Below are 20,858 nucleotides of genomic sequence, written 5' to 3'. Positions count from 1 at the left end.
AACAATGAGAGCTGGGAACTTTTGGAAGTGGAAGGGCATAATAAGAGACTTATCCTCGATGCAGAGGGCCTTGGATTCATGGAAGGATTCAGTCTCATTATGATTAAAGGAACTTTCCACACAATGACTGTTTAACTTAGTTATTAGTATTTTTATTACTTCAATAAAACTCTTTAAATATATTTTAAAAATCACAGGCAGTTCCAGGGAATGCTGTTGATGTCTTGCAAGGCAAGAAATTTCTCATTCTATAGAAGGAATTTCCAGGTGAGGTTATAAAACCCTAACTAATCAATTTCAAATTTCTGGTTTTAAAATAATCCCTGAAGTAAAAAAGTCGTGCAAGGACTTCATAAGAAATGAAATGTAAGGAAAATTGAAAAATTAATTTACCATATGAAGAATCATGAACAATATTTATTAGAGACAATGACTGCAGAGAGGCATCCAGTAAAAGCTCACACCTACAATTTATTGGCTGAGAAATACTGACACATACATATAACCATAGTGCTAATGTCCTAAGGTGGTTTCCAAGAAAATGCTGCATTGACAAACAATTTTAACATTTATTTTCCCATTTACAAGGCTGAAAAGATTAAAACCACATTCAATTACAGTCTGGCAGGTCTAGGGATAAACGATGCAAAGCACAATTACCCAAAGATGCTGCTGTGTACTTTACATAAGAAAACAAAAATGATAAATTCATTTGCCCTCAGAAGCACTGTCTGATTTCAGTGGATCTTTTCCCTCCAACTACAACGTGTTTGAGCGTTAACTTTTGTAAACAACTGGTAATAAGCGAAGAGACAACTGTTGAGTTCTCTCCAAGAGTCAAAAAACACAGTTTACTCTTGCTCTTTCAAAAGGCCAAAGGCCCAAGTACCCACTCAAGCCACTCATGTGGATGAACTACTTATTTCTTTTTCAACAGTAAAAATAAATAAATAGCAAACTGCTTATGTATTTAAAGAACTATAATAAGCATGGCACTTCAAAATATTTTCAAAGCATTTTCACACCTATTATTTATCTTTCTAACAACCTTGTGAGGTAGGTTGGGCAAGTATATCATCCAAATATATTGGGTGAAGAAATTGAGGCATAGTGTGATTGAGTAACATGTAGGGCTGGACAAGGAGATATCAATCTCTATACTGGGCTGTCTCCACTTAGGGGAAAAAAATCTAAAAATTTTTATGGTATTCATTTCAATATATTTTGAGGAAATAATTTACCCCCATCCAGCCAAATGACAGCAATTTAGTTGGAGCAACTGTATTGACAAGTTATGACATGTAATTAATTAGACAAAGCACTTTTAAAAAATTGGTATTATAAAACAAAAATACATGTTAACTCCTAACACATAAGGAATTTACTGGTTTGTCTTTTGGATAACACAGCTCTGCAGTCTGAGCTGTAATTTTGCCATTTCTGAGGTATAATATAAATAATTTTAAAACAAAAATCCTCAGTTCACCATGTTTTATTTGTGTGTGTGAAGAAAAAAAGCAATGGTTTTTCTCCCCCAAGTGAATGAGAATGCATATCACCAAAGCTAGGGTAACTATATCAAGGGTTAAAACTGACAAAATGTCCAATTTAGTTACCAAACCTTTCTGTTCTTATAAATATATGGATTGGGCTTTGGCATCTGACAGATCATCATTGTTATTTTGGTTTGGGGTAAATCAAGATGCCTATTTCTCTTTTGCATTGAAGTGATTTAAAATGTATTTGGAGGTTCAGATTTTATAATGGTTGCTGAGACAGGCTTCCAAACCAAGGGTGGGAAACAGCAGTCTCCCTATCCCTGTCTAAGTCTGGCCAACATCTCCTGCTCAAAACCATGATTTTTAACCTATCTCCTGAAAGACTGGCTAGCTATGGATGAGCAAGAAAAGTTTAACCATTAAGGGTCCTTAGATGGGCAACCCTGATTGATTTTCAATGTCCCCACCACTCCTCACACCCACAACATGAACTTAAGGCATTTCAGGTGGACAAGGGGCACCATAACCCCCAACATCAGTCATTGTAAAGCTTCAAGGCAAGAATGTCTTTCTCACAAAAAAACTTGAAAATGCCTGGTGTAAATGAACACAGCTAATTGGTTTGACATAAAGGAACACTTGGGATGACTTAACTGTTCTCCTAATTATTATCAAACCTTTTTGTTAATTAAGAAACAACCAAACAAGGATGATTTAAGATCGTAGCTTTATTTTACTCATAGTTGCTACATAGCTTCAAGGGTGTTATGTGCATGACAAGTGCATATCTTTGCACTCATGTGAACATATATATGCATGAGTGTGTATATATATATATGGAGAAGTATCCTTTTGATCATGCATGTTCACTAATATTTGAGACCTATTAAAAATTGGGCAACTGGTTGATGATGTGGTAACAGAGAGAATATAGCCAATCCTGAGTTTCACTCTTATTTGGTGAAAAAAGACAAAAATCTGTTGCTTGGATGTCCCCACAAAATTAAACCACAAATATTGATAACAAAAAGAATTTCAAATGAGGAGAAACATATAAAAATAAAATTAAGGCTTGGGAGCTTATAGATACATTTCTATGGAACTGTATAAAAATATTAAGCAATATGTGTGCCCTGCAAAAATATATTTACTGCTTCATTGATCCCTGAATATAATGGAAATTGATCATCAAATTGCATTTTCATCTACATGTATGAAATTACTTATAAAATTGAAACTAACAAGAATCTGAAAGGAAAATTACCGCAAGTGAGATGGCCAGATAAAGATGTTTTGTAGGTTATTACAGTCAGAGAAATGGACCTCTATTCCAACCTGGTAATAACAGAGCCTATTATTAAAGTTCCCAGTGGAAACTTCTCAGATTTTCTACAGTCCTCATTCTAAATTATAGTGTAATACTAATGGTCACCTGTTTTCAGGTATGTCACTGTCAAAGTTTTAATGGTAGAAATAATGTCACTCAGTCCAAGCATTTATCAAACACAACTGAGGATATGGTACACTATGCCCTTTCATGAAACAAACAGGACTCCAGATGAAAGGAAATCATCCAGGTGATATGAAGGTGTAGGAGGATAAAACTGAAGAAGTTGCTCAAAACAACTCATAGTCATGACAACTGAAAATGCATTCAAGGAACCACAAAAGACTTCTGTTTATTTCATCTATTTATATGATTTTTAGAAGTTTCTGAGATCAATCTCTAACTGGGGGGAAGGGTTGGGGGAGAGGAGCAGACAACCCTTTTCCTTCAAATAGTGAAAATTAAAATGCCCTATGTACCTGAAGTGGGTGAGAGATTTCTGTAGGGTTTTCCACAAAACAAAAACAAAAACCCAAGTTAATCAAGATAACTCTTTCCTAAAACTTTCCTGATGGGTAAGAAAGTGGGAAGTGAAGAATGAGTTTTATTTTCTTCTTTTTAAAGAAGGCAAATCCTGGACAGTACTATGAGTAATTTCCCAGAATTGTAGGACAGGATCCTTGAAAAGATTTAAATCTTCTAACAGATTCACATCTTTAACCATTCTGAAAAAGTAAGAATTCTACTTATAGAAACCTCCAAGAAAAGATTCTAAACTTCCCTCCATGAATCATTTTGATATTTTAACAATCCTCCTAATCCAGAATTCTTTCAACATATCTAACATAACTTTCCTAAAACTACTGGGCTTCCATAACCAAATTTAGAATTCAATTTTCCACCCATGTATCACTGGGAATAAAGTCTCCAAATCAAGGCTCTTTGATCAATTGGATCTCAGAGATGTCATTTCAAGGTGGCTACAGTTGTTTATATACAAAGGGCCCTGAAGAGATGAAATGGAACATCTATCCATTCATAAACCACACTTGAACAGCTCTCCCTATAAACTCTGACAGGAATGGTGTTGCTGATGGCAAAACCCCAGTAACCTTCTCAGATCATTAGGACAGCTCTCAGGTGAAATCTATGCTCAGGGATATTAATCATCAGGCTACCCAGAGAAGCAGTCTAGAAAACTTGAAAACAAGAAAGCCCCTCTCCTTATTCTTACCTGCTGGATATACTCAGCCCAATCCAGAGTGAAATTAATGTCTGGCAGTATGAAAACAGTCTATGGAACTTTGTCAGTGAAAAGGCCAATAATGCCTGAAAGAGCATGGTAACTTGAAATTGTGGTGCCTTGGACTGCCCCCTACAACACTCGTGAGGTTTCCCTGGCTTCTCATGGTTCTCACACACCTCACATCTGTGCAGGGCTCATTGCTTGTATAAAGAATAGGGATAAACCCAGAAGACAAGACGCCTGTGCCCCAAGAGACCCCAGATCCTGTCAAGCAGAGGAGAACTCCCTGGGGTTCAAGCTCTGGCTGGGCATAGAAGTAGTTTTACTGCTAGATGGTGTCTCATCTCTGTCTCCAGGTGACCTTAAGTCTGCTTTTTCTGCCAACTCGCGGGATTTATGCCGCCTGCAGACACAACAGACACACCTGAGGCATACCCTAACGCCTTCAGAAACACTGGAGGAAAAGAGCTTTTTGCAAGGGTGGAAGAACTGATAAAACACAAGCATGAAGAGAATGGCTATGCAATACCCAACAAGCAGCTGCAGAATCAACAGGGGCGCACACACATACATATAGATGTCTGTCTTGAAAAGGTACCACATGAGGAGGAGGACAGAGTTCTCAATGAATCTCATCATGTAGTACACCAGCAGCCGGTACCAGTTCTGGGACTTGCTGATGAGGTCAGGGCTGTTGATTTTCAGCTGTACAGCTGACCAGCAGAACATGTTGATGCCAGCATAGAGGAAGGTGAGGAAGCATAATACAATGGTGGTGCCCACCCGACTGAGTGCCTTCTCGATGTTCTCAGGGAATGGGGAGCCGCTGCACCAGAAGAGGACCCAAGGGTATAAGAAGAAGCTCAAGAAGTTTGTCAGAACGATGACCACTACCCAGACCTTCAGGACAGAGGTGAAGAGGACCAGGACCACGACTCGAGTGGCAATCTCAAAGCTCCTCCAGAGGAAGATGCAGACATAGGCCAGAGGTTTCACTTTGACCTCATATTCATCGTACTTGATCTTGATGGCTAGGATGTTGCAGCGCAAGGCTCCGTACACGATTGATAACAAGGATACGGTCATGAAGAAGCCTGGAGACAAAAGAAAAAGAGTACTTTCAAGACTTACCTCCACCAAGAATCTTCCTATGGCAGATGTGCCATCAGTTCCCTACACATACTCCTTGGGCCCTTCTGTTTTCTGTGCACAGGCTGACCTCCAGCTGTCAGTATTTGCATCTGTGTCTAGAACTGTGGAGGACTGCTCTGCCAAAGTATCTGGCAGGCTGAAGTGCAGGAGAATTAAAACCCCTAGGAGAACCCTCAACTAATGACTGATGAGAGCTGGAGTATAACTATCCCAGCTCCCTGACCTCTTGGGTTGAATAACTCTGAGGCATATGTTCTATACCTTTTCCAAGTGCTCGTCACAACATTAATTTATAGTAATTCACTGTGATAGTTGTCTGAATAATATACCCTTTATTAGCTCTCTTTTCTTCCCTGTCTCACTTTCTCTTTTCCATGCTAGTGTTCCCTATACCTCCCCCCCAACCAAAAAAATTACACACACTCAAAACCTTGTCTCCAGGTCTGTTTTGAGGACAACTCAAACTAAGATACCTTCCTGACCTGATTTCAGTCTGTCTGAATATGTACAGTCCTACACGTGGTGTGCTTTGTTTCCTTAAATGGCTTATAAGCTTCTGGGAAGCCAAGACCAGGTCCAATAATTCCTGACAGCCTTCTGCACACACTAGTAGTATGTACATAAACAGAAGGCATTCAAAAATAAATTGCTCAGTGAGTTCCCCTCTATCTACAGGATTTTTCTTATTTATATACTGATTATAGATTATTTACTTTCTTTACTCTTCTCTTATACTCTTAAAATCTGCAGAGAGCTGAAGAAATGAGAACTTACTGTTACTGAGAGTCAGTCTGTCTTGGGCTGAAAGGCGTTAGCATTTCACAAAGTCTCAACTCTAGCTGTTTATTTCTTAAAATAATTTATGGCTATAGGGTTTATCTAGTTTTCAAAAGCAGCAGTTTAGTGAGGGAAATACGGCTCATTTAAATGGATCATAGTACCATGCTCAAGAGTACAATATTGCTGGTCTTGAATTCTATTATGTAAGAAATGTGCTGCCAACTGTGTGACCAAAACTGAAATATAATCACTTATCACAGGCTGCTACCATCTCCAAATATTGGAGCAAAGAGAGACGGGATGCAGGGCCTTGAGTTAGGAATCAAGAGTCTGGCTCTGGATCTACTATTGACTTACCAGTTTATACCAAGAAAATCGCAACCTCTTTAGGTTCACTTTACCTTTCATGTCTGCTTCTTAATGTCCATGTAATACTGCCCATGCAATATAGCTGTCTCTACCGAATAATATAATGTAAATGCTGAGAATAGAGTAATTTTTTCTTAAGTTCTGAAACAATGGAAAACACCTACATTTTATGGGCATAAAAACTTTGAAGACCTGGTATTTATTTGCCTGGGAGAAGTGCAATTATACTCAAAGTACAGACTTTTACCATAGCTTTTTGATGTTATTTAAATTATTGTTTTTAATCACTGGAAAGACTGATATCTACTAATCAAATTTTGAAGACAGAAACACCTGTAAACTGAGAGGTAAATGGACTGATTTTTCCTTAGATATTAATTTAGTGGAGAATTTAAAGCAGTACATATTAGGGATGCATTTTTATACTTGTGGTCATAAATTTCCATACCCCAAGGATCTAGCACTGATCCTTTTCTTACTCCTTATGCTTTCTTCCTTTCTTCCCTATAAGAAAAATACTTTAAAAGCAGAAATGAGCTAAGCATAAAAATTAAAATGTACAATTACATATTCATAAACATACTTTATATAACCCTATTTCTGGTATTTGACTACAAATTGTTTTTTGTTTTTAACAGTATAATGACCCAAATAACTGTTCAAAGCATCTATCCATTCTTATTTTTTTAGGTTAATTATTTCCAAATTGCATCTTTTTATCAACAAGAAAATAAGCCAACTATTGCCTATTTGGTGCTTAGCAGCAATCGATCACTGATACCTTGTGAGTATGTAGAGAAATTATTTTGAAATAACTGACTTCAATCATCACTCTCACTGTTGGGTGTTCACTGCAAAATGTCACAGATAGAAAGGGTGCCTAAAAGGGAGATACACTAAGGAGACAGGAAGCTTTTACAAAATGCTCAGAATGTACATTTCTCCCTCTAGAATTAAGCTGCTACCTAATGAATGAAAAGGATGACGCTCATGCAAATAACTGCTTATTCAGATTTAAAGAGAAAAGCTGGACACCACCTCTCAACCTTACCTAATCACAGCTAATACCAAAGGGGATCAGTTGTCAGTCTGGCCTATTTAAGTCTCACTTCATAGAAGTCTAACAACCCCTAATAATCCTTTGCTCATTTCCTTCCGGAGTGTGTGTGTGAGTGAGGCTGGATTTCTCTGTTTTCATCTTTTATTAGAAGGCAAGACCTTGCTTTAGGTAAAGCTAAAAAGGCGGCTTTGGCAATATTCCAAACCCGGCCACACTCCTAAAAATTCCTCCCACCTGATTCCAGCCAAATGTACTCATTCCAAATGAACAATCTTCATACTTCACAAAGAAAACAGTTACCATCAGGCAAGAATTTGCTCATTTCCTGATTTGACACCAAAACTTAATCTCTATATAAAGTGATGGAAAACATTTTATTCCCCAGATTTCCTCTTAGCAAGAGAACTCTACTTTTAAGGAAAATGAGATAGTTTCTGTAATGCTTTGAGGAAATAAAGGAGGCTGACCCCAAGATGGAGAATGGTAGATGGTTGTTCTTTGTAACCTTACAATGTGCCATTGACCCCAGATCTTCAGTAGTGTAACTGATCTCATGAAATGCTTGGGTGGAATAGACTTTTCATAAAAATTAGTAAATGCTTCAAGGGAGAGCTGAGGCACCCTAAACAGATATGAACTGCAGAAGAAAAGGGGAGTTGGGGGAAATAAGCCCAGTAAGCTTCTAGAAATGGGAGTTTAAAAGATTTCTGAGGGGCAGTGATTCTTAACTCTTTTTCTCTCAACTCAGTAGAAAAAGTGTCATTTTTATTGTCTAAATCCAGGTTCTCCACTTGCACTACACACTCCATCACTTGCTTCTTTCTCAATAACCTTGTTCCATCAATTATCACCTTTCTCTTCTAAATCTTCAACTGCTTCCTCCCTCCTGGCTCTATTTCCTCAGCAAAAGAATATGCCTAAGTCCACTTCAGCTAAAAAAATCTTAGTTTCCTAGGGCTGCCATAACAAATTACCACAAACTGGGTGGCTTGAAACAACAGAAATTTATTATGTCACAGTTGTGGAGACTAGAAGTCTGAAATCAAGGTGTCAGCAGGGTCACACTCTCTCTGAAGGCTCTAGAAGAGGATCCTTCCTTGCCTCCTGCTAGCTTCTGGTGGTTGCTGGAAATCCTTGGCATTCTCCCTCTTTGTGAGTGTCTGTCTCTTCTTATATGGACACTAATTATTGGGGTTAGGGCCTATCCTAATCCAGTACCACCTCATCTTAACTTGATTATACCTGAGAAGAGACTATTAACCAAAATAAAGTCACAGTCACAGGTTCCAGGACTTGAACATATCATTTAGGGGAACACAATTCAATGCACAACACCATCCTTCCTTGGCAAAAACATACATAATTGCTGAAGATGTGTGGTGGATACATGGGGGTTCATTATAATGTCCTCTCAATCTTTTTGTATGCTGGAATATTTCCGTAATAATGAAGCTAAAATGAAATAAGAAAGGAGACAGGGATGGAGGGAGGAAGGAGCCTTCACTTTACCCTATACTCTCTTGGAGTCCATTTCAGCCAACTCTCTTGGGTCATCTGTTGTCAGAAATTCACTTCCTGGTCATCATCTACTTGCTGTCTAGATTCTGGTCTTGTCAAACAACTGAGACTGCTCTCAGGGTCACAGTGGCTTTCTAATGCCCAAATCCCATGAATTCCTTTAAGTTTTCTGCCCTGACCTCTCTGCAAGATTTGAGGTTGTTCATTCTACCCTCTTGAAATTCTTCCTGAAGTACTGTTCCCATCATTTTCTCTTAATCATCCCTTCCCTTTCTTCTTGGACCCTTCTCAGGCACCTTCATATGCACATCTTTCTCTTCCCACTCAGGACACATGGTTTTATTTTCTCCTTCTATACAGTCTTCAATATCCAAGAGCCTACTAGATTTCTTTTCCTAGATATTCCACAGTGCCTCAAAAACAAATAAACAAACAAAAAACCAAAACATTGACAGAATAAAACTTATCTTTCCCTGGAAAAATCTCCTCTTACATTCCCTTTAGCATTCCCAGAAAACGTCACCCCTAGATCATCTTATTCAGAAAGTAACATGTCAACTAGGACTCTTAATGCTTCTTTCTCATCATACCCAAGAGATCTCTAAGTCCTTCCTACTCAGTGTGGCCCTGGACAGGCCACTTTTACCCTGACGAGAAGTTTATCGCATGTACCCCACCTCAGATCCAATGAGTCAGAAAGTTATTTTAACAGGATTCCTGAGGTGATTTGTGTATGCATTAAAGTTTGAGAAACATTGCTCTAAGCTGTCAACCTGCCCGCCCCCTCCACTCCCCACTTTCTGGTTCTGTCACTTATGAATTCTCAAATGGCTCTTGCCATGGGTCCTAACTCATTTGTTTCTCTGCCACTAGCCTTATTCTTTCTTCTCTTTGTCTTCCTGACTAACCCCCTCTTGTCCTTCAAGGTTCAATCAAATGTCGACTCACCACTGATGTCTTTACTGAGACTTTATTCAACTATATTCATTCAGTTGTTCTACATGCTTCCAAGACTCTTCCAAGCTCAGTTAACTGCCACTCTATTGGGACCTCACAGCATACCTTTATCTCATCACTTGGTACCTATGATTTACTTGTCTCTTCCCTTTAAGAGTTCAATCTCCTAGAGGTAACTAATATAGCTAATGTGTCTTACAATTTTTTATCACGAGCATCTAGCACAGTGCCTGGTGAAAAGTAGGTAATTAATATATGTAGGTTGAATGAAAGAAAAATGCACAAGCTACAAACTGCCTTTTTTCACTCCTGAATGAGGTATTTAAGCTCCAAATCTCCAAGAGACATAATTGGAGAGAACAATATATATTCTTAAAGCCCCTTACCACAGAGTGACTTATGGGGTTATGGGCTTCCCAAACAAATATATCTGCCCCCATGTTGCACCTGTTTCCAAAATTACCTGAGAGTAAGAGTCAAATTAGAAATGGTCTTTGAGATTTAATTCTATACTCTAAAAAATGTTCTTTGGGGTAAATGAGAGGCCCACAAAATAGGGAGTTGTAGGAACTATGCAGCGCTCTCTGACCATGGGAATGACTAAGAAAGCTAAGTGCTGCTTCAGAGTGTGGGCCCCATCAGGAGTTAACACAAGTCTGGATTATCTTTGCAATGTTGTATCTCCTAACAAGATCAATGTTTTTGCTGGATTCCATGGTTTCATCCCTTGAGTTAGCCTTGGACACATTCTAGAAACAAGTGTTCTTCTGCTTTGGTTTCACCTCATGCCCTGGTAACTGGTCAGCAAATTGTTGATGAAGAGGTTAAGAACAAGAGAGATCATCATCACCATCAACTTGTACCTATATCTGCCACCACTCTACACTCCACCACCATCACCACATTGCTGCCACAAATCCTGTTTTGGTTTTTAACTGTGGCTTAAACTCATAATAGATTACACATTGCCCCATATTTATCTTTAAAAATGGACTAGCCATGTGACAGCTGGGCATAAGCCTCAGCAGAGTAGCAGCTCCTACTCTCTGGTTTGTTGGAGTTGCACAGGTGGGCTAACAGGAAGGAGAAGATGGTCAGCCACCACACCAGGGAACCGAGAGTGCCTATAACCCAAGCCAGAGAATAGCATCCATCATCTATGTGGGATCTATATCTCTAGATATAGAGGTGGAACAGACATTACCAACCAATGGTCCACAAGATGGAGGAATAAAATAAAGATTAGGGTGAACTTACTGGTATTCCACTATAGAACTATTGTGACTAGTAATGGAAGAAACTGTAGCATTGATCCAGAGAAAGTGGCCAAGGTAGTTGCTGAGGGCAGGGAGAGGGAAGTAGAGATGAGATATGGGGGCATTTTTGGGACTCAGAGTTGTCCTAAATTTTTTAAAAAGATTTATTTATTTATTTCTCTCCCCTTCCCCTCCCCTCCACCCCGGTTTTCTGTTCTCTGTGTCTATTTGCTGCATCTTCTTTGTCCGCTTCTGTTGTTGTCAGCGGCACGGGAATCTGTGTTTCTTTTTGTTGCATCATCTTATTGTGTCAGCTCTCCATGTGTGCAGCGCCACTCCTGGGCAGGCTGAACTTTCTTTCGCGCTGGGTGGCTCTCCTTACGGGGTGCACTCCTTGCGTGTGGGGCTACCCTACGCAGGGGACACCCCTGCATGGTCAGACACTCCTTGCACACATTAGCACTGTGCGTGGGCCAGCTCCACACGGGTCAAGGAGGCCCTGGGTTTGAACCGTGGACCTCCCATGTAGTAGGCGGACACTCTAACCTTTGAGCCAAGTCCGCTTCCTGCCATGCTTTTTAGATTCCCTAAAAAATGAGGGCATCAAAAAGCAAAATGATTTCCATGCACAGGGATGGCACAGCAGCATGTTTTGGCATCAGAGACCTATGAAATGGTGAAGACTGATGGGACCAAGAGCTCGGAAAGAAGAAAAGTCCCAAGAGAAGATTCTAACATATGAGGCTGCTTTTCTCCTCAACACATTTGCCCATATAATAGCAGGTACTCCGTGAGCCTCAGCAGAGTTGCAACTCCTACTCTCCGGTTCGTTGGTCTTACCCAGGTCAGCTAACAGAGAGCTGAAGATAGTGAACCATCACACCAGGGAACTGAGAGTGCCTACGACTCCAAGCAGGAGAACCATTCCATCAACTATGTGGGATCTTAGCCCCTTCTCGATATAGAGGTGGAGTGGTCATCACCATCCCAGGGTCCACAGGACAGAGGAATAAAATATGGATTAGAGTGAATTTACTGGTATTCTACTGTAGAAGTATTATGACTAGTAATGGAAGATACTGTAGCATTGATCCAGAGAAAGTGGCCAAGGTAGTTGCTGAGGGCAGGGAGAGAGAAGTAGAGATGAGATATGGTGGCACTTTTGGGTCTTGGAGTTGTCCTAAATGATATTGCAGGGACAGATGCTGGACATTATATATCCTGCCATAACACACTGAATGTAGTGGGGGAGAGAGTAAACTACTATGTAAACTATAATCCATGCAGTGCAGCAGTGCTCCAAAATGTATTCACCAAATGTAATGAATGTGCCACAACGATGAAAGAGGTTGTTGATGTGGAAGGAGTGGGGTGGGGTGGGTGTGGGGTATATAGGAACCTCTTATATTTATTAATTTAACATTTTTTGTGATCTATGTATATTCCAAAAATACAATTAAAGAATTAAATTAAGCTAAATTAAATTTTAAAAATAATAATAGCAGGTACTAAATGGCTAAGAAGAGAACAGTTTTCAGCAAACTCTTAAAGCCAACAGAGGGTAGGGGCAAATACTGACATTCAGAACCCACCACAACACTGGTATACACCAAATGCTTTTCAGTGGGAATCTGAAGGGCTACGCCTTGGGAGTAAGGGTGAACCAGAAATAGACAAGCCTTCACAACAAATGCTGAAGTATGGATTCCAATCAGCTCAAGCTGTGATCAAATCAAACTGATCTGCATCTTCTCCAAGTGACTGCCAGAAACAAAAGTAAAATGCTCCTGGAGAAAGATAACTCATCCAAAGCCTCAAATTATCTGTTTTATTTTATTCATACAAATATCTGACATTCAATTAAAATAAGAAGGTATGCCAGTAACAATAACAAATAATCAATCAAAAGTCAAGAATAAAAATAGATGATAAAAAGACCCATAGGAGATAAAATTATTGAAATTATATGGCATGACCTCAAAATAACTGTAATTAATATGTTTAGGAAAGTGTATGAAAGATGGAGAATTTAACAGAGATTAGAAACTATTAATAAGACTTAAATGAAAATTCTACAGCTAAAAAATGAAACAGTTGCAATTTTAAAAATCAACAGATGGGTTTAACAGCAGGTTAGACTCAGCTATAAAGATAATTAGTAAACTGGAAGGCAAGTTAGAAGAAAACACCCAGATGGAGAAAGCAAAAAAGCATGAGAGACTTATGGGAAAGTGAACACATCCCAGAGTGATGAAGAATAGGTCAAAAGCAGTATTTGAAAATATAAAGGCTGAGAGTTTTACAAAACTGATAAAAATACCAAGCCACACATTTAAGAAACAGTACAGACCCAAAGTAGAACAAATACAAAAAAAAAAAAAAAAGAGGAAAACCCATGCAATCAAACACATTATGGTGAAACTGCTGAACACTGAAGCCAAAGAGAAAATTGCAAAAGCAGTTAGAAACAAAGAAACAAAATAGAGCTTAGTTTCAAAGGAATGACAAAAAATGATGTTGAGGTCTCAAAAGAAATAATGAAGCCAGAAGACAAAGTAATAATAACCTCAAAGTGGGAAGAAAAGAACTAATATAGACTTCTATACCCAAAGAAGAAGGAAAAAGAAAGGACATTTTCTTACAACCAAAAAAATCAGACTATTTGTTATCAGCAGACCTGCTCTAATGGAAATAATATTAAAGACAGAACTTCAGACCCAAGAAAAAGAGATACAGGAAGGTATGAACAGAAACCAAAAGGATAAACACAACTAATTTTTTTATTGTGGTAAAATTCACATAATATAAATTTCACCATTTTAAGGACTTTCAAAGTGTACAATTGGGAGGCATTTAGTATATTCACAATCTTGTGCAACCATCAGCATTATATAGTTCCATATCATTTTCATTACACCAAAAGAAAACCCCATACCCTTTAAGCAGTCAACCCCCCCCCCCCCAACAATTACCCTCTGTCCCTAGCCCGTGGGAAATACTACTTTCTGTTTTTATGGATTTGCCTATTTTGGAATTCACATATAAATGGAATCATACAAATATGTTGCCTTTCATGCCTGGCTTCTTTTATTTAGCATGTTTTCAAGATCCATCCATGTTGTATGATATATCAATACTTCATTACTTTTTATGGTTGAATAATAATCCATTGACTAGACATATCTGTTTATCCATTCATCAGTTGATGGATGGGCATTGGGGTGTTTACACATTTTGGCTATCATTAATTGTGCTGTTAATGAACATTCATGCACAACTTTTTTTTTGAACACCCCTTTTCAATTCTCTTGGATATATATACAGGAGTGCAATTGCTGGGTCATATAGTAATTCTATGCTTCTCAAGGATGCACCAAACTCTTTTTTCAAAATGGCCACACTATTTTACATTCCCACCAATAACATATGAGGGTTCCACAATTTCTCCACATTCTCACTAATTTTCTGTTTCATTGTATATAGCCATCCTAATAGGTATGAAATGGTATCTCATTGTGATTTTGATTTGTATTCCCCTAATCATTAATGATGATGAACATCTTTTCATGTGCTTCTTGGTCAACTATATATTTTCTTTGGGGATATATATTAAAGTATTTTGCCCATTTTTAAATTGGATTGTTTGTCTTTTTTGCTGAGTTGTATGATATCATTATATGTTCTGGATACTAGACCCTTATCAGATAAATATATGATTTGCAAATGTTTCCTCCCATTCTGGGGCTATCTTTTCACTTTCTTAATAATGTCCTTTGATGCAAAAAAAATTTAACTTTGATAAAGTATAATTTTTCTATTTTTATTTGGTTCCTTGTACTTTTAGTATCATATCTAAGAAATCACTGCCAAATCCAAGGTTATGAAGATTTTCTCCTCTATTTTCTTTATAAGGGTCTTATATTTAGATCGTTGGTCCATTTTGAGTTAATTTTTGTACATGGTGTAAAGTAAGGGTCCAATTACATTCTTTTGCTCTATTTTTAAAGTGGGCAAAAGACCTGAAAAGGAACTTCACAAAAGGAGAGAAACTCAACCTCTTTATTCATCAGGTAATGCAAATTCAAACTACACTGCAACATTTCTACCCATTCAATGAATTACTAAACATGAAACCAAATGTTGGCAAAGATATATAGCAAATGGAACTCTTATATACTGTTGATGGGAGTATAAAATGGTACAACCAATTTTGCAGTTTCTTCGAAAGCTAAACATATACCTTCTCTATGATCCAGCCTTTTCACTTCTGAATAAATATGTGACCAAATCACATACATATGCTTGCTGAAAGGCATGCATAAGTTTTACAGCAGCATTATTTTTAATAGTTTCAATCTGGAAATAATCTAAATATCAATCAAGAGTAGAAGGGATCAATAATTTATGTGCATTCATACAAAGGAATACTACACAGCAAAAATAAAGGAAAAAACTTCTGGTACAAGCCATAGCATGGATAAATCTCACAAATACAGTGTTCAACAAAAGAAACCAGAGCTCCTTAAATGCATACTGTATTATTCTATTTATACAAATATATAAAAGCAGGCAAAATTAATCCATGATGTTAGAAGTCTGCTTTCCACTAAGTGGTTACCCTTTGAGGAAAAGGGTAGAGAAAGTGACTTAGGAGAGGTACAAGGGAAGCTTCTGGGGTACTGGTACTCCTCTTCTAGTTAGCTGACCTCAATAGAGGGTACATGGGTGTGTTCAGATTGTGATAATTTGTCAATATTCATCCTTATGATGTGTATACTTTTCTGTATGCATTTTATAATTCATTAAAAATATTTTTAAAATATAGGTACACTACTAGTATTCATAACAAGCACTCAATCAGTTTATTAGATTAAATTTCATGATAAAAATTACCTTTCCATTTTTATAATGAATTTTGTTTCAGGGATACGGTTCTTCCCTACCCTGGAAAAATGCCAATGAGAGAACAAACATGGCATAAACCCCTACTTAGATCACCACAGTGAAACTGGTTCTACATATGTAACCAGTATGACATCCTAATACTATAAAATACATTTTAATGACTAAGATCTTACTGTTACCAAAATCCCTCTTGAACATCTGCCAGTTTACCAGGTACTTAACCAAAAATTGAGGATTTTTACTTCATTACATATTTATATCTTGCTTAGTACTCAGAATTTAACAAATATTATGGCCCATCTTTCACAGCTCATGTGACATGATTATTACTACACAATCCCTGGAGATCTTAAATGCTTTCACTATATCTCTCCTAGACATATTATTTTGATTTATTGCCTGAGGAAACTGATGATAAAATCTCTTCCAGCTCTAAAGTCCCACATCCTTCTTATGCTTAAATTATTGCATTCTTCCAATGCCAGGGACTGTTGTAAGAACTTTACAACTACTAATCACTTAATTTTAACAAAAATGCTATTGAGTAGATGCTGTTATTATCCTCATCCTCATTATACAGATGAGAAAATGGAGGTACAGTGATGTTAAATATTCTCCTCCCAGCTAGCAGAGCTGGGATTCAAACATGTGAAGTCTTGCTCTAGTGTCTTGGTCATAACCAGCAGGCTCTTCTACCTAAATAAATATAATTAGGTCTAGTTCTCTAGCAGTGGTCTCAGTTCTACTTTTTTCTCTCTCATTAGTGGGAGGCAAGAAGAAGGCATCTGCTATCCTTGAAAGTGCCCAATGTCTCAAGGAATCTAGAGAAACTTACCAGTATATTTTGTGGAGTTGTCCAATTCTTTCTTGCTCCTACTGAGTCCCAGTTTCCTATCTGCTTTCTATTACACGAGTATTCTATTTATAAAGACCTTCTGAAATTACCCACCTGGGTGTGTGTGAGCCTCATTATAGTAAGATAGTTTCTGAGAATTGCCCGCCAATGATCAGAAAGGAGCAGGGCAGACACTTATCTGCTCTACCACCTTGTCTACCTCCTTCCTTATCATCCTGTCTCAGGCAGAGAGATGGCATCAGTGAGTTGAGCTAAAGAGAAGAAAACTCTTCCCCCTGATAGCCAGATCAAGACAATAAGTACCTGGACCTGTGTGAATTATCTAAAAGAAAAATGGTAGCAGAAACCAAGAGGTTCTCTACTCCACTGCATATTCTAAGCTAGGGCAAGGCATGACACACACTTGTGAAATGCAGTTACTCATGGACAGTGAACTTTGTAAATAATCAGGCTTAGCCATTTGATCCTCCATGAGTGAAGCAATCATTTCCATTTTCTGCCTTCCCCAACACCAGCACCATAGATACAAATATTTGCACACACACGCCTACCTCCACTCATCTGCTCAACTCCCATAATAATCCTCAGCATAAATTTTCCCAAAATCTATCTTCCCTTTCCTGTTTTCAAAGAATTTGTTCTGCTCTCCTTATTTTATGTTCTTATATTATATGCGTCCATGGTCATAAAGAACATGAAAACCTTTTAGTAATAGGTAAGCTATAAACAATAAAATTTAAAAATGAATAAATAAATGGCTTGGAGCCTGAAGAGAAGACCTCAGTTCTCCTGTGTGACTATAGCTCTCACTGACTCCAACTGTATGCTGTTGTACCAAGACCTATTTACTTCAGAGATGTGGTTTAGGAATCAGAGGGCCCTATACTGGATTCTCTAACCACAGACTCTAGAATTAAACTGGAAAAGCCATATAATCAGCATCGCCATGCTCCAGTAAAATCCAAACACCGCCCTGACAATACACCATTGAATGGAGGTGTGCAGGAAGTATGTGACTTCCCTTTGAGTACCACTAACTAACTTCTACTCACTTATGGCTACACACTCTAGAAAAGAGGACTGGAGCCTACAGCTGGCAAAAGGCAAACCTAAATGAAATCTCTTAGTGGTGCTAAAGAAGCATTGTTTTCCCAGTGCATTTGGTGGTGAGTTCAATTTAGGGGGAATATATATGAACACACCCTCAAGTCTTACACTGTATAGACTACAGTTTAGATTGCCATAGTTACTATATATTCTGAATATGCATAGCTAAAAATGCTCTTTAGTGCAGAAAACCATTAAATGAAATTGTTCTTAGGAGTTCAAGTCAATAAAGTTTTAAAAAAGGCACCAGGCATTCTAGTCTACTATCAGATAAATACAAGCGACTTATTTCTTGAATTTTCAATAGTCAAATAAATTCATCTGGGTATAAGTTGATGAGAGCAGTGTGGGATACAAATCACAGGCATGGAGCAGAAGTTAGAAAACTTCCATACTAGAGAAATGTCAATAAAATAAACCTAAACCAATTTGGGTAAGAAGAAAACAAATTACAGTAAAATGTTAAGTAGAATGTAAAACAACCACAAACTCCAATTAGCCTAGTATTTAACCAATTTGCCAATTAACCAATGTTCTACCTCTCGGTAAAAGAGACATATGTCAAATTGCTATCCCTGCTAGTATACAAGCTTGAGAAAGGTACAGATTTTGTTTTGTTCACTGATGCCTGGCACCAAATACAGTTCCTGGAACATAGAAAGTGCTCAATAAATATTTGTTGAATAAATTAATTGATAACAAGGATTATTTAATAAAAACACTGTATTCAAACCAGTGTTACATATCTTCACTTACCAAACCATATACTATAAACATACTCCAAATGGTACACCATCCTTAATCCTTGGAGGACGTTTCTGATATGTATCTTCTCCAAAGAAGGGCAGAAAGATGAATGCATTTTAAAAGACTTTAATAGTAAGGCTAAAAAATATGCAAGCAAAATAGCATGTCTGGTTGGTCCATGTTTAACCAGAAAATTAAATGCCCAGAAATTTACATTCCATTTGGATTGTTTAAGTTTCACAGCACTTTGTTCTACCAGTCATTTTTATTTTGAAAGAGAAAAACCAACTCTCTACTCAATGCATTATCAGCCTTTTTAATAAGCCCTAACTAAAAAATTCAAGTGGCTATATATAAAAGGTTTAAAATGTATTAAAAAAAGGTAACAGACTTGGCCCAGTGCCTAGGGCGTCCGTCTACCACATGGGAGGTCCGCGGTTCAAACCCCGGGCCTCCTTGACCAGTGTGGAGCTGGCCCATGCACAGTGCTGATGCACCCAAGGAGTGCCGTGCCACACAGGGGTATCCCCACATAGGGGAGCCCCACGAACAAGGAGTGCGCCCTGTAAGGAGAGCTGCCCAGCGCCAAAGAAAGTGCAGCCTGCCTAAGAATGGCGCCACCCACATGGAGAAATGACACAAGAAGATGCAGCAAAAAGAAACACAAATTCCCGTGCCGCTGACAACTGAAGCGGACAAAGAAGACACAGCAAATAGACACAGAGAACAGACAACCAGGGTGGGCGGAAGGGGAGAGAAATAAATAAATAAATCTTTAAAAAAATAAATTAATTAAAATGTATTAAAAAACTTTTAAATCAAAGAATTATTGAGTTTTATAGATTCTTTCTAGATAGTCATCACACACATATACACACACACACATTTTCCCTTAATTAGTCAAGATATTTGTATCCTAGGCCACAGACACAATTGATAGCAACTGCCTATCTTTAAGTACAACTCGAAGTAGCCAGTTCTAGGAGGGTCTAAGGTCATAAATTTATTATGTCTTACTTTTTCTTAAACATAATGAACACCATGGGCCATCATAACTCAAGCATAACATGACTTAAATTTATGTTTAATATTATTTTCCCTAGAGCAAATTCAATTTTATTCTGTCCACTGAGTCTAAATTACTTTTAGGTCTCTTGAGGCACAATTAGAAATACCAGAAATAGTTTCTAATTTTAAGCGAGCATTAAAAACTATACTTATTTCTGGAAATAAACGGATTGGCTCCCTAAATCTCTTTCTCGGGCTGTTACATGCTGAAAAATTGCAGAGTCAGCCTTAACAGAGAAAGGTCAGCAACACCAATTACTATTATCCACATTATCATAGAAGTAAGGTAATTTGGCCACTTCCACATGTTCCTCTTGCCCACAGGCAAATCCCTAGCATTAGCCAAACTTTCATTCTTCCCCCATCTAGCAGCCTGGGAGATCTTTAACTGTAGAGGAGAGGAAAAATTGTGTATGTGACACTTCAGAAATAAAATTGTGAATTCAATTCCATTTTTTAAAAATTGCTTTTAATATGTCCAACATACCTGTCACTAAAATACATAGCATTAGATATGTGCTTAAGGCATAAAAAAGGTGTTTATTGTAATGTATTAGGGGTGTTATTCTTTATGCATATTTTTCTCAAATTAAGTTTTCTACCTTGAGACAGATTTAAAAGCAGACACTCAAAAGCTGGTTCCATGAGCTAGCCCATGCGCAGTGCTGATGCACACAAGGAGTGCCCTGCCATGCGGGGGGGCCCCCGCGTAGAGGAGCCCCACGTTCAAGGAGTGCGCCCCATAAGGAGAGCCGCCCAACGCGAAAGAAAGTGCAGCCTGCCCAAGAATGGCACTGCATACACACACAGAGGTGACACAACAAAATGATGCAACAAAAAGAAATACAGGTTCCTGGTGCCACTGATAAGGATAGAAGCGGTCACAGAAGAATACACAGCGAATGGACACAGAGAGCAGACAATGGGGGGGGAGGTGGAAGGGGAGAGAAATAAATAAATAAATAAATCTTTAAAAAAGAAGTTGGTTCCATGAAAATATCAATAAAGTTG

At 38.1% G+C, this 20,858-nt stretch overlaps 1 protein-coding gene across 1 annotated transcript in view; it reads right to left on the bottom strand.

Annotated features, from left to right (window-relative positions):
- Positions 1-388: 388 nt before the first annotated feature.
- The window catches only part of XK (X-linked Kx blood group antigen, Kell and VPS13A binding protein), a 64,855-nt gene continuing 44,385 nt past the window's right edge, over positions 389-20,858 (bottom strand). The window contains exon 3 of the mRNA XM_058292215.2: positions 389-5,166. Within this exon, the coding sequence (XP_058148198.1) occupies positions 4,340-5,166 (827 nt within the window). The 3' untranslated portion in view covers positions 389-4,339. The remainder of the gene's footprint in view (positions 5,167-20,858) is intronic.

The sequence above is a fragment of the Dasypus novemcinctus genome, chromosome X, assembly GCF_030445035.2.
Source record: "Dasypus novemcinctus isolate mDasNov1 chromosome X, mDasNov1.1.hap2, whole genome shotgun sequence".
Classification (NCBI taxonomy): domain Eukaryota; kingdom Metazoa; phylum Chordata; class Mammalia; order Cingulata; family Dasypodidae; genus Dasypus; species Dasypus novemcinctus.
This window is presented reverse-complemented; position numbering and strand designations above follow the sequence as displayed.